The 14,268-nt window shown below is 41.5% G+C and overlaps 1 protein-coding gene across 1 annotated transcript in view; it reads right to left on the bottom strand.

Annotated features, from left to right (window-relative positions):
* RB1 (retinoblastoma 1) overlaps positions 1 to 14,268 on the bottom strand; it is an 85,393-nt gene that overhangs the window by 68,269 nt on the left and 2,856 nt on the right. The window contains exons 2-4 of the mRNA XM_009999080.1: positions 14,190 to 14,257; positions 2,227 to 2,339; positions 159 to 293 (exon numbers count right to left, since the gene is read on the bottom strand). Of these exons, the coding sequence (XP_009997382.1) occupies positions 159 to 293; positions 2,227 to 2,339; positions 14,190 to 14,257 (316 nt within the window). The remainder of the gene's footprint in view (positions 1 to 158; positions 294 to 2,226; positions 2,340 to 14,189; positions 14,258 to 14,268) is intronic.

Raw genomic sequence — 14,268 nt, 5'->3', positions numbered from 1 at the left:
AAGATATGTTTATTCAACGCATGTAAACAGTTCCGCTTCACTGTTCTGTAAATATTAGTTCAAATGGGCTCTCCTAATGTACCATTATGAAAATCTTAATACTTAGATGTTGACAGCCATAAAAAATGAATAATTTAAAAATGAAAAACATACACTACCTTTCAAACTTGTGGTATAGTGCAAGTAATACATCATATTTCTTTTTCAGCCTTGATACAGTGCTATCAACTTTAGTGCTTACAGTATCCATGTTAACATCCACCTCTTTCAGAAACTGAAAAAATGCACATACACTGAAGGGAAAAAAAAAGAGAAAGATGACAGATCATCACAATTCTGAGAATGAGAATTCTGAAATAGATATAGAAAAAAAAACAACAATACCAAAACCCACTGCCTTACTTAACTAGACCCCAGCATACTCTTACTACAACTAGCAGTGACTTGAGAACCTTGCCTTGGGAAACACTACTTGTTTACCTCAAGCCTCACCTTTACGTTTTCCAGATGTAGGGATGTCCAACTAAGTAGCAGAGGCATCTTGCGATATGGGCTCTACTACAGAGAGAGACTTTTCTTGGCTAGCAGAGATATTACCTCTGGAAGGCAGAATTTCCTAACCAGAAACATTTTCCTTGCTCTGCCAGCAAAAACACAGATATCCACAGATATCTTGACTCTTCTGTTCTACCTGAAACTTCTACTTAGAAATGTTCTTACCACTCTAAAAACAAGAACTTTGGCTCCATCCATGCTATAGAGGGACCTAGGCATGAAAACCAAGATGAATGTATTGAATTACATGGACCAAAGTTTTTCCTGCTTATTCATGTAATATTATGGCCATCAGGAAAGCCACTTATTGTTATGTTCATAAGGAAAATTAGCAGATTGCTAAAAATTAACAAAGAGAAAGATATCAAGTAAATTCAACCATTTCAGCAATATAAAATATATTTTGATCCTTTTTCAGAATACAGTATTCTGAGATTTTTTTTTAATCTTTGTCAGATTAAAAAACAGAACACAAAACCAGTTAGACATTAATTCAGGATTTTTTTTACTGTGCAATGAAGAATCCTCCCAATATATCTATGTGGCTCTAGACCATAAGATGACTGATACAAATCTCTACCAGTTTGGCCTTAGAGATGACAAAAACCCCTGGGCTAACAAGCAATTGAGCACTGCTAAAATCAAAATCAGCAGAGTAATAGCTAACTCTTAGAAACCCTAATGGAAACAGTCTCTTTCAGTTTGCAGTGCAAGCTGGTATGTACTCAGGTGGAACATGCTGAAGGTGGCTGCACAGATGCAATTAGATTTCATCCACATGGGTCAACATCAGTCATGACTGAAAAGATTGTGTCAAAACACAGGAGCCCACTGCAGCTCTGGGAGATAATGTAAGGTAAAAAAGGCATGGAGAAGCCTTGCCATAACAGATGATCTCCAGGAAAAGGATATTCCGTCCCAAGTCTGGGGCTACCACCACAACTTGCCCAGCATTCTGCCCTCACCTCCTGCCCTAGAGCATCCAAAGGCTCTGCTCCAGCACAGGCTGTTGGTACATGGCACAGTTATTAGGCAGACAGCACTGGAATTCTCTCCTTGAATGAATCTAACACAAGGTAAGCCTACTGCTGTTGGCACCTATATTTACCTTAAAAGCGGGTACTGTCCTACAATATTAATTTCTGTATTATGAACTTAGTGTATATACAACAGTAACAATCCCCTACTAAAAAGCATGTACAAAAGTATGAAATTTAGACTGGATTCAAAATACTTGAAAAAGACCAGCATGCTGGGAAACTATTTGAAGAGTAACATTTTTTCCCACTTATTGATTTAACCTAAGCCTAATGTTGCAAAAAATGTTTTATAGAAAACCTTGATACAGAAAAAGGAAAATATTAAAAATGTAATTTACACCAATTTAAACTGATTAAGACTTAAGGTTAAGCATGAGCAAGAATCACCTTTGTGATACAATCAAAGCCAATCACAGTTGAATCACACTAGTACAATTGCTCCTTCAACTAAAATATGGCAGCAAGACTCCTAGGTTACCAAAATATTTAGGATTGCCATAAGTAACTTTTACTTTAAAATTAACCTGCCTGATATGCACAAAGTTTCACAATACTTTTAAAAACATTCTCTTTATAAAAGTGTTGGCTATTTCATGTTGATATCTAACTTTAAACACTTAAATTCACTTACCTTATGTTTATACTTTTCAGAAGCTCTGTGAAAGTGAATGTCACGTCATCCAGATCAATAGCTACAATAAAGATACAGACTCCCCATGTTTCCTTTTTCTTTTTGTCATAAGCCTTTTAGAAAAAGAGAAGACAGGTTTTATCTTTATTATGCAATAAAAGTGGGTAATACATAGAAAGCATTAATTTGTCCAAACTAGATTAGAAATGGTAAAAAAAACAAAACACCCTCAAGCAAACATTTGACTATGATAGCAAATTATTTGATAACTGAAAACTATTACAAGTTTAACATTACAGATTAAAGTCCACACACTTCAACCCTTATTCCTAGAGTACAGGATGAATTTTACCCATACAATTCAGCAAAGCTTCAAAACAGAACCTTTCGTACCACAGAACATTTATGCAAAGCAGACACCACGATTATTATTTTTTTTTAAGTTACTACATCTGACCACAACAAGAATGAGGTGAGAAGCCACATTAAAGACATACAAAAGCACTACAAGGACAGGCAATACTAACAAACTTTATTTTCCACCTAGGTTTCAACCACTCATCACAGCTTTGTTTAGTAAAGCATGATAGTAACAAGCACCTTCAGACACTTTCCTACCATACATGTACATTTAAGGTCTGTCTTCTGCTGTTTAGAAGCAAGGTATAAGTTGTAACCAACCATTCTTCACTAAAGAAAAGCCATGTGTCATTGCAGGATGCCATCCACAGGGAGCTCACTCTTGATAGCTCACAATCTACTCACTTGGAGCCAGCCAGGCATCTGTTACAATTCATGTACCCTTCCACCAAAACAGCATCTCAGTGGAAAACCTCTACAGAGCATTGCTTTGTGGAAGCATGGAAGAAAAAAACTTTAGCAGGAATACCACAGGTTTTGGAAAAAAAAGCTATTTTGAAGACAGAACTTAGTGTGGGTGCAGCACTGCAAGACTCCTAAAACAGCCAACTCATAAAAAACTCTTCAGGCATTTAGGATCCTTGTAAATAAATCTCCAGCATCACCCACGCCTACAGTTGCTTCCACAAAGGAGCAGCATCTAAGCACATCTCTCAGCAGCTCTAGGTTGGATGTGACATCTGTTAGAGGACAGTGGTGAAACAGACCCCTGGAAGCAAGCAAGCTAAAATACTGAACTTCTGCTCTCCTACATTGCTCAGTTTTAGCCCACTCCCTGGCCTGCTTTTTGATCCTTTCCCGGATCACTCCACCTAGCCGCCTCGCAATCACCACCAATGCGAGCCACGGAGGCCAGTCCACTCTAGAAAACACACCCCAACAGGCAAGAGGAGTAAGACTTCTCCAGACCTGGCTCGCTCCATCTTACATAGTCTTCCAAAACTACCCCAAAAGGCTCTGCATCCTCAGCACCTGCTCGTGTCCTCCTTTACTCAGCAGCATAATCATGACAAACAGATTGCTGTGACCACAAATGATACAACAATTTCACTAACACTGCCAGTGATTATATAAATATTTTCTTTGCAATTGCTCTACTTCTTCCTTGGGGCCAATGTTTATACATCCATGAAGACTGGCTGGGGCCTTCTCCAAAGAATGAAAAGTTCCATGGTTTGTGCAACTGATAAGAGTTATAGTACAGTCTTGAGCACGAAGGTAGCCAGCCACCTTCAACAACACGGTAAGTGCCCATTATTAAAGTCACTACTTCCTTCCTGCACTCCTATTTTAATGTTTCTATGAATCATGACACCTTGTACAACAGAAAATTATTTGAAAGAACTTATAAAAAGACTGAGATGTATTTGATGATAAATAAAAGAACGGACAGTAATATCTAATACTCCTTGTCTCTTTTTTACTGGAAACTCTCACTTTTTCAATATTTTATGTACCATCATATACCACCAGGAACCTAAAGGTGAAGCAAAAAAATGCTCATGAGTTGTTTTGCACAGAAGAAAAGCTTTGCTAAGGGCTGCTCTCTCAACATCTCAGCCAGTTGCAATAATCTTTTGCTAACAGGTACAACAAGCTACCAGGCACATAAGAACAAAATATATCCCATAGGATGGGGATACCTTATTTTCCTGCATTAATGTGTCTGTGATGCATTGTAAAAAATGTTGAAGGTCAAGGCTAGCTACTGATCTATAAAAAAGAAAAAAAATTACTACTAACTTACTGAGAACATGTGTTCTATTAATAATGTCTGAGGGAGTTGGGGCTGTTCAGCCTGGAGAAGAAAAGGCTCCAGGGAGACCTTACAGCAGCCTTCTGGTACCTGAAGGGGCTACAGGAAAGCTGGGGATGAACTTTTTATAAGGGCATGTGGTGACTTTAAGCTGGAAGAGGGTAGATTTAGGTTAGGCATTAGGAAGAAGTTTAAGAAGATCTTTAAGATCCCTTCCAACCCAAACCATTCTATGATTCTATGACACCACTACCACTGGAGTTGGCTGACCTTGTTTAATAAATAAATAAGTTCACATCACTTCATGCTCCTGCACACTCAGACCATGATGTTGGTCTGTAAATCTCCACATCTAATAGGGTAGGCAGACAGTGCTAGAAGAGGTGAAATTGTTCCTGGTGTGTTGCCTGTCCCAACAAGCCTAGCTCTACTAAGCAACTTAGCTCTATCCTGGGAGAATAAATGCTTGAAGGCTTTAGTAACACTTTATGTGCTAAGAGTGAGATCTGGTTTTGCAAGAACAATCTTTATACTCCTTATCCAGTATGGTTTGGGGTAACAACTCATTTATTTCCACCACTAAACAAGACGCAGCCTCAGATTCAGCCTGTCAATCCACTAGCTTCAAACCATTATGCTGAATCAAATTCTAATATCAGGACAACACCTTTCTGCACACCCGGTGTAACAGGACACTTTGGGCACCTTCTCAGACAGAAGATGGTCTAACAAAAAAATTACAGAGAATCCAGGATAAACAAATAGATTATTTTCTCCTAATAGCAAAGAAAAGGTGAGCAGCACCTGAGCATGCATGCCTCTTGACATCAGCTGAGGAATGGAGAGAGGGAGGAAGAATAGGAACAAACACTACTCTGGGACTATCCCACCACCTACTGCTGGTTACAATAGCAGAAGACACAGGTAAACTGCCCATATCCATGCATGAAGACTTAAGTGATTTTAATACATAAAATATAAACATGTGGTAGGAGAAGGGGAGAAGAGATAAGGAGAGGTCTTCCTGGCAAGTAAGACTCCTGAGCATTCTCCTCTTCATGCCCCTTCCCTCCCAAAGCTCACAGACATTATTCAAGTTCTTTCCTATACAATGAGTTAAAGCCGATTGCAGAACAAAAATGCAGCAGCATCTCTGTTCAACTATTTCGCCAGGGTCATAACTCCAGGGGAGCCAATCCTACAACACAAATTAACAGTTTGTTTACAGCCAAAGCCAGACAATTCATCCCAGATGGACTTGAGGGCATGGGAATGAATGTAAGACAAATTTCCAGCCAGCAATTAATTTCTGAGGGTTTTCTTCTTGACCACACAGTCTGACTCATGACCTTTGTTGATAAAATACCACTACAGAAAATGGACAGGACAACAGCTTAACGTTTGTCCTTGGCAGTCAGTCAGACTCATTAAGATGGATTCCAGTGACATTATTTAAATTGATCGTGAATCAAAGCCTACCAATCACTAATGCAAATATTACTTAGCACCTAGTAGCCTTCACAGATTTCTTTCTTTTTTCTTTTTTTTTTAATTTAGGATTCTGAGGAACCAATGTTCTAACTTTGGGCAATGTAGGTTAGTTCTAATGAATTAATATTGTTTTTTATAGGAAAAGATCTAAAACTCTCAGAAACTCTTTCAAAATATTAATTTCCCATTCCAGACCTACTATTACTATTATTTAATCTATTTTTAATAGGTGATCGGTTTGCCTAAATCTACTGAAAACAACCTGCAGGAGTCATCTTGCCTCTTCTTTTCACATGTTGTTTTGAGGTGTTAAAGGTACTAACAAAATAACTTCTGTTCTCTACCTTGAGCGGTTCTCCACTGCTAAACCAGTCACAAGGAGGAGATGGTTACAGGAAGTCTCAGTTCTAGTTTGCAGTTACAGATGTTTATTATTCTGCCAACACTGGTAACAGTTTTTGTGACAGCCTACAAAAGTGATCCAGGAATAGAAACTTCCAATTATGTTGTGTAAAAGAAGGTCAAGAGAAATGTACATGAGAAATATGCAAACACAATGGGTATTTGAATCACATGGGATATGTCACACTGTGGATACCAAAAACCTAATTTTTTAAGGGGAAGATGTGAAACTTGCTGGCTTACTAATTTTTCAGCTACCATGACCTAATCAATATAGAGAACAAACTAGATGCTACAAGAAACACTCACAGAATCACAGAACTGTCAGAGATGGAAGAGACCCCCAGAGGTTATCTAGTCCAACTCCCCTGCTAAAGGGGATCCCCTAGAGCACATTACTCAGGGCTGCATCCAGGTGGGTTTTGAGTATTTTCAGAGAAGGAGACTCCACAACCTCCCTGGGCAGCCTGTTCCAGTGCTCTGTCACCCTCACACTAAAGAAGTTTTTCCTCCTATTTAAATGGAACTTCCTATGTTCATGTTTGTGCCCATTGCCCCTCATCCTGTCACTGGGAACTACTGACAACAGTCTGGCTCCATCCTCCTTGCACCCACCCTTTAGATACTTACAGATATTAATAAGGCCTCCCCTCAGCCTTCTCTTCTCCATGCTAGAGTCCCAGCTCTCTCAGCCTTTCCTCGTAAGAGAGATGCTCCAATCCCCCTGTCATCTTCGTCACCCTCCACTGGAGTCTCTCCAGTAGCTCCCTGTCTCTCTTGAACTGTGGAGCTCAGAACTGGATGCAGTATTCCAGCTGTGGCCTCACCAGGGCAGAGTAGAGGGGGAGAATGACCTCTCTAGACCTACTGGCCACATTCTTCTTTATGCAACCCAGGATTCCATTGGCCCTCTTGGCAATAAGGGCACACTCCAGGCTCATGGATAATTGACTATCTACCAGGACTCCCAGATCCTTCTCCTCAGAACTGCTTTCCAGCAGATCCATCCCTAACCTATACTGGTGCATGGGGTTCTTCCTCCCCAGGTGGAGTGAGGTTCCTCTCCATTTGCCCCTGTTGAAACTCCTCAGGTTCTTCTCTGCCCAGCTCTCCATCCTGTCCAGGTCACACTGGATGGCAGCACAGCCCTCTGGAGTGTCAGCACCCCTCCCGGTTTGGTATCATCAGAGCACTTGCTGAGGATACACTCTGTCCCCTTGTCCAGGTCATTGATGAACATGTTGAACAAGACTAGACTGAGTATTGACCCCTGGGGAACACCACTGGTTACAGGCCTGCAACTCAACCCTGATCCATTGATCACCACCCTCTGAGATCTGCCACTCAGCCAGCTCTCAATCCACCTCCCTGTCCACTCATCAAGCCCACTCTTCCTGAGTTTCATAATGGAGATGTTATGGGAGGCAGTGTCAAAAGCCTGGCTGAAGTCAAGGTAGGTAACATCCACTGCCCTCCTCTCATCTAGGCAGCCAGTTACAATGTCATACAAGGCATAGATTCCCCTTTGGTGAATCCATGCTGACATCTCCCAATGACATTCTTTTGCTTTCACATGTTTTGAGATGACATCCAGAATGACTTTTTCCAACACCTTACTGGGGATGGAGGTGAGGTTAACTGCCCTGTAGTTCCCTGGGCCCTCCTTCCTGCCCTTTTTGAAGACTGAAGTGACACTGGCCTTCCTCCAGTCCTCAGACACCTCTCCAGTTCTTCACGACCTCTCAAAGATGATGGAGAATGGCTTAGCAACAATATCTGCCAGATCTCTCAGCACTCATGGGATGCATCCCACCAGTAGCCACGGATTTATGGATGTCCAGTTTGGCTCTAACCCAGTCCTCTCCTGCTGAGGGAAGGTCTTCCTCTCTCCAGACCTTATCTCTTACCTCCAGGGTCTGGGATTTATGAGGGACAGCTTTAGCAAGACTAAAGCAAAGAAGGCATGAAGTAACTCTGCCTTCTCAGTGTCTTTCACCATTAGGGCACCCGCCTCATTCATCAGCAGGCCTACATTTTCCCTGGTCTTCCTTTTTTTATTGAGGTACTGGAAGAAACCCTTCTTGTTGTGCCTGATACCCTTTGCCAGATTGAATTCCAGGTGGGCCTTGTTTTCCTCATTGCATCCCTGCAGTCTCTTACTACATCCGTATATTTCTCCCAAGTGGCCAGTCCTGTTTTTCACATTCTGTAAATTTCCTTCTTCTCTTTAACTTTTTCCAGAAGACCCTTATTCATCCATGCAGGTCTCCCACCTCCTCTGCTTGACTTCTTCCTCATAGAGATGTACTGGTCTTGAGCTTGGAGCAAGTAGCATTTCAAAGCTTCCCAGCTCTCATGGACATCCACACCTTTCAGGGCCCTGACCCATGGCATTCCACTAAGCAGATCTTTGAAGAGGCTAAACTTTGCATTCCTGAAATCCACTGATGTAATCTTACTTATTTCTCTACTTCTTCCACACAAAATAGTAAGCTCCATTATTTTGTCAAGGTTGCCCCCAACCTTCACATCCTCAACAAAACCTTCTTTGTTTGTTAATACCAGGCCCAGCAACACACATCCTCTGGTATGATTCTCAACCACCTGCATCAGAAAGTTGTCATCAATGCTCTGCAGGAACCTCCTGGATCATGCATGCCTGGCTGTGTTGCCTTTCCAGCAAATAACAGGGTGGTTGAAGTCCCCCATGAGAACCAAGGCTTGTGATCACGAGGTTACTTTCAGCTGCCTGTAAAAGCCTCATCAACCTCCTTATCCTGATCAGGTGGCCTGTAGTCAACATCCACACAGTGTCACTCATGTTAGCCTGCCCCTTAATTCTCACCCATAAGCCCTCCACATGTTCTTCCTCCTCTCCTAGGCAGAGCTCAATACATTCCAGGTGCTCTTTCAGATAAAGATTCACTTCACCACCCAGCTTTGATGACCTATCTTTCCTGAACAGTACGTAACCATCCATGACAGCATTCCAATCTACGATTACAGGGGAAGAAGAGGGAAGGGAAGAAGAACCAAGAAGCATTGACAACAGAAGACTGACCAGAATTAAAACTTGTAGGAAAAATTCCCTAGAAGAAAACCCAGTAAGTGAATACTGTACCCACTGTCTGCACATAAGAAGTTCTGTGTAAAGACAAGTTAGATCCTCCATTTTTTAGCAATAATGGTTTTAAATTTTCTATTGAACATGGTCAGGAATGGAAAATTACTCTTAGTTCTCAACAGATTAAATCAAATTCAAATATAATACTAGCTAAAAGTAATGGAAGTCAATGGAAAGCACTGAACTGATGAAAATAGTTCTTCCAGTATGAAAACTTCCCATTACACTTTTCTTGCAGGTAGCGAGATTGGAGGGGACATTCCCCTTTCCCCAGGATGGGCATAAGGTAAGTAAAAAAAACCTGTATGCCTGTTAGCTATGCTGGTAAATTGTAAGGGCACAACACATACATGAAAGGCATCTGCTACTAGGATACAGAATATCACCAGCAAGAGGCACTGGTGATGATTTATGTTTGCTTTGGGACTTTCAGTAGTGCTTTGTTTTTTGTTTAGTAACAGAGGATCCTAAAATATCTGTAATTTTGCACATCCATCCAAAGCTTCAGTGGATTCAGCATCAGCTTAGCGGCAGCTCTATAAATAAGAGACAAAATTCTAGACAGAAGAGACTTCACTAGCTCATATGGGTTTTACGCTTTTGCCAAAAGCAAGAAGCCTCTGTATGTCTTTTAACATAAGGTGGTTGCAAACTACAATGTTTTCTTTTTCCCAAGAAACCAGAACCAAAAGAAACTGATTTAAATTAAATGTTAAATTGTATGGATTGGGAATATTTGTCCTGATTGTTTTTTGATCTATATAGAGCCATCTTGCAACACAAAAACAGATTAGTACATTACTTGGGGGAAAAAATTCAAGGGCAAAGAAAGTTAAACTAAGCAGGACTAACTATGCATACTGCACATCTTTCATCATCAGAATTTTTTAATGTTGGGTTAGACAGACACTTTATAATGACTCAGGAATTCATAAGTCTGAGCAGCAGAACAGTGGGCCACATTTCCCAAACAGTGCTATGAATAGCAAAAAAATCCTGAAGCTCCTACCCATGCACCACATACAACAGCAAGATGGGCTGATGAGGCTGAACCACACCAGACCCCATGCCTCAAGGTCCCTGGCAGACTCCAATTTCTCTTTTTCCTCAACTTCAGTTTTCTTTGCAGAAGTTTGGTTCCAATTCATCCACCGTGTCATCTGCTCCTCACATTTTCTTTCCAATATAGTAAGCAACAACACAATGAAGTTTCTTTTTCCTGCTTACATCACCCAATATTCTACTTCAATTATAATTTTACTGTTCTTTACCAAAACAAACAGCAGCAAAACATAACAAATGCCATTAACTTTTTCCTAGCAGTATTAGCATGGGTTCCTCTCCTAGTCTCTCTTACACTAAAACCATATGCTGCTCACCAGGGTATATTAGTAATTCCACTAAATCCATTTACTCCATCCAGAGTCTACAGGCACTATTGATTCATAATTTAGATTTTAAGACAGTTATGATAAGCCAGAGTACAAGAGAAGTCAGCATCAGAGCCACGTTTTAAGCCAACAACTGTCAGTGTGTAAGACTTTTGAAATTAAGACAGTAAAACTTACAACTCTAACACAAACATTTTGTTTACCCAGGTAGCTTGGTTTGGCAAACAAGATAAATGACAGAAAGAACAGAAAGTCTTTGTACAGCACTTGTACAAAAGCTCTTGTTTATATATACACTTCCATGTATACAGTAAACTTGTGGAGGAATTTAGGGGGTATAAAAAGAATTTAAAAAAAGAACATCTTTCTGGTCACGCATTAGATCCACCAACAGTGCTATTTAAGAATGACATTTCTGGAACCAGCATTTGGGGTTTTGTCTAAGAGATTTCATGTTACAATTTTATTGTAGAAGGGCATAATTAAACTCTCTGGCTGTCACAGTGCAAAGCTTTAATGTTCTCCAATAACAAAGGAAGCCACCACATTTAAGACAGTTGTAGTGTTTTTAACAACCTCTGCAGATCTAGTCAGCCTCATTTTCCAGAAAGATGGTGTAACCATCTCTCTCCTGTCACCTTTCTCCTCCCCCACACCTCTCCCTGGGGTTCAGCTGTCTGAAGGACTCAAGGCCCAGTTATGATGGGGTGCAGCTGTATATCCTTAAATTGCTGCAAAAACAGTTGAGAGCACTGAAAGAAAAGCTACAGTGTAGAGCTGTGCAACATAAGAAAGGTGACTTCAGAGAGAAGCAGGATCATTAGTAGCTAAAAGATTCAATAGTAAAAAAAATACCACTGTGGAAAGGTGTGAAATCCTGAAGGAAAAATGCAGCAAATCTGCCAGTTTTGGTGGTGCTGCTAGTGGCTTCAGCAGGTGATGGCACAGAGGATTCGCTCCAAGCAGCAGATGTCAACCTTTCTCCTCCTGACTGATGCCTGCCTGACCAGCAAAGCCTCTTTAGGTGTCTCACTCCAGTGCAAGCATACCTAGGCTAATAGGTCACTACATCATCCCAATCTTTTGTGTGCCTGTGCCAAAAATAATTGCTTTATACTTTTAAGCTGCACATACCTAGTTTGCAGAGTCTCTCTGCACATGATTACATGTGACCCAAAAAAGAGAGCACTAATAGATGTTTTAACTTAAAGTCACTAAATATTAATTGAGCAAGAATATAGTGGTGTTCAGGCTAGGTCCAAGCCCACATTTGCACCCTGAATTTCTGCCAGTTACCATAGTACCTTACATCTGGGCCACACTGCTTCTGAGTTATAGTTACAAGTCCCCTCCACATCCTCAGAGGCTTGGCAGGCACAATTCTGAGATCAACCACAAAGAACAAGGCCAGTGTGCCAGGGAAAGTAAGGTTTCAGGTCTTTATGCTCTGTAAATGGTTTGAGAGTAGGATCATTACATGTCCTATTTCCACCAGTGGCCTAATGATTTAAGCTTCCTCACATCAACCCAACTACAGGGTTAAACAAAAGTGTTCTGGTAGGTATTTGTCTCAAGAGTGGTGTCCTGCTATTTCCCTTTTTGAACGAGAACAGAAAGCAGCTACATAGGCAGCTTCTTCTGTTCCAGTTCAAAATTGAACAGGTTAGCACTGAACCATGTTGATTAAAATATATACCCCTGGTGCTTGCAGGATAAACCCTGGGACAGCCCCTCCAACACATTACCTTTTCCACAGGGGAAAAAGGAGTGGGCATTTAAACACAACATCCACCTGAGTCCCTGCAACCCGAACCAGAGAGCTACTGTGGAGCAGCCCTGCTCCCCCTGATAACAGCTTGACTTGGAAAGAGAAACAGCAATTAACCAGGCTATTAATTTGACTTCACACTCAAATGAAGCCTGAGATGTTCTCAGCTAGAAGCAGCAGCTCCAATGACTGACAGGTTCCTGAGGAGGCACACACTTGTCAGCTTCCTCATTTCAACACCTCGCTGACCCATCAGAAAATCTAAAAAAAGGGCCCTGGACTGATCCACATGTAATGTAGACTTTTTTCTATACATTGAAAGTCTCTTAGGATAGGCCTCAATTGCACTTTAATTGCAAGACAAAAAATATTAGCTATAGGTCATAATGAAGATCCAGTCATTGCCCTGTTCTGAAAAGACAAAGATGACAGTCTTCAGATGCTGAAAGGAAGGGCTGCAAATGCCCTGTGTCGTATCTGGCTACTGCCAGGTAATGATCAGTGAAAATAAAATTTAATTTGTAAGTGAAATTTGCAGAATCATAATGAAACCTGCCTTCTTGTTGTTTGGTGTTTTCTTTTCCCATTCACTAGAACTGTCTACTTCTGTTTCAGTTCATGCAGAGGGCCACAGCTATGCTTTTAAGTAGATGCTCCTTAAGAACATCCACGGACAGAAACAGCATCTGTTACTGAAAGAGCTGTACACAGTCTCTGACTGCTACTGTGCTTTGTTGTGAAACTCAAGTGCATCAAGAGCTGATACGTCCTGGTATGTGGTTTAAAAACCACAGACAATGAGGAATCACTAATGACAGCAGAGCTGTGGTAGGTCAGCTGCAGCTGCAGAAGTATAAGCAGAAGTCGAAACAAACGCACAGATGCTGACCCACACAGTGTGAATAGAACACCCCAGCTAGGTATGCTTTTTATCCAGGTCTGTATAACAAAGCCTTGGTCATTACTTAATTGTATTGTAGCTGTTCTCTGAGTCAGCTTGCTGCAACAGCAGTAATACACTGGGAAGGAATTAAAAAAGCAGGAAAGGGTATAGAATTTCGATCTGTTCCCACATGCCCAATGACTCAAACTTTGAACAGAGATACCTCAACGATAAGTACATACAGATCAACATTACGCAGTGGGGAAAAAAAAAAGTTTAAGATACAAATGTCCCTTTCTCTGCAATAGTCTTCCCCAGGCCCTTTCTGCAACCTCACGAAGAAGGATGCAGAGGGAAGAGAGACACGGTGAGATGACCCGGGTAAAGCTGAGTCAGGCATATTTGAAATAACCTGCGGCTTGAAGAATTAGCCGATCACGCGGTGTTGTTTTCTAATGTCATCTATTCCTGATCTAAGGAAAATAAAAATTACTGAGTCCGTGCCTGTACTGGAGAACACCAACAAGAGGCAGATGGGTAGAAACCAGTTTGTATGAACATGGAAACATCCAACCTCAGTGTAACCGGGCTCGGAGAACACCAAGTGGCACCACACAAGCCCGGGCTGCCAGACACCTGCCAAGGTTAAGGTTCCCGTTCCACCCGGGGGGGCACCGGGCGGACACCCCAACACAGGGAGGAGGCCCGAGCAGCAGGTACTCACTCACCAGAGCTCCGTCCGCAGCCGACAGGCTCTCGTAGGTCTCCCACGCCTTCTCCCTCCAGCTCCCCCACGCTCCCACGGCC

The sequence above is a fragment of the Chaetura pelagica genome, unplaced genomic scaffold, assembly GCF_000747805.2.
Source record: "Chaetura pelagica isolate M959 unplaced genomic scaffold, ChaPel_1.0 scaffold226, whole genome shotgun sequence".
NCBI lineage: Eukaryota > Metazoa > Chordata > Aves > Apodiformes > Apodidae > Chaetura > Chaetura pelagica.
The sequence above is the reverse complement of the archived record's forward strand: the minus strand, read 5'-3'. Positions and strand labels throughout refer to the sequence as shown.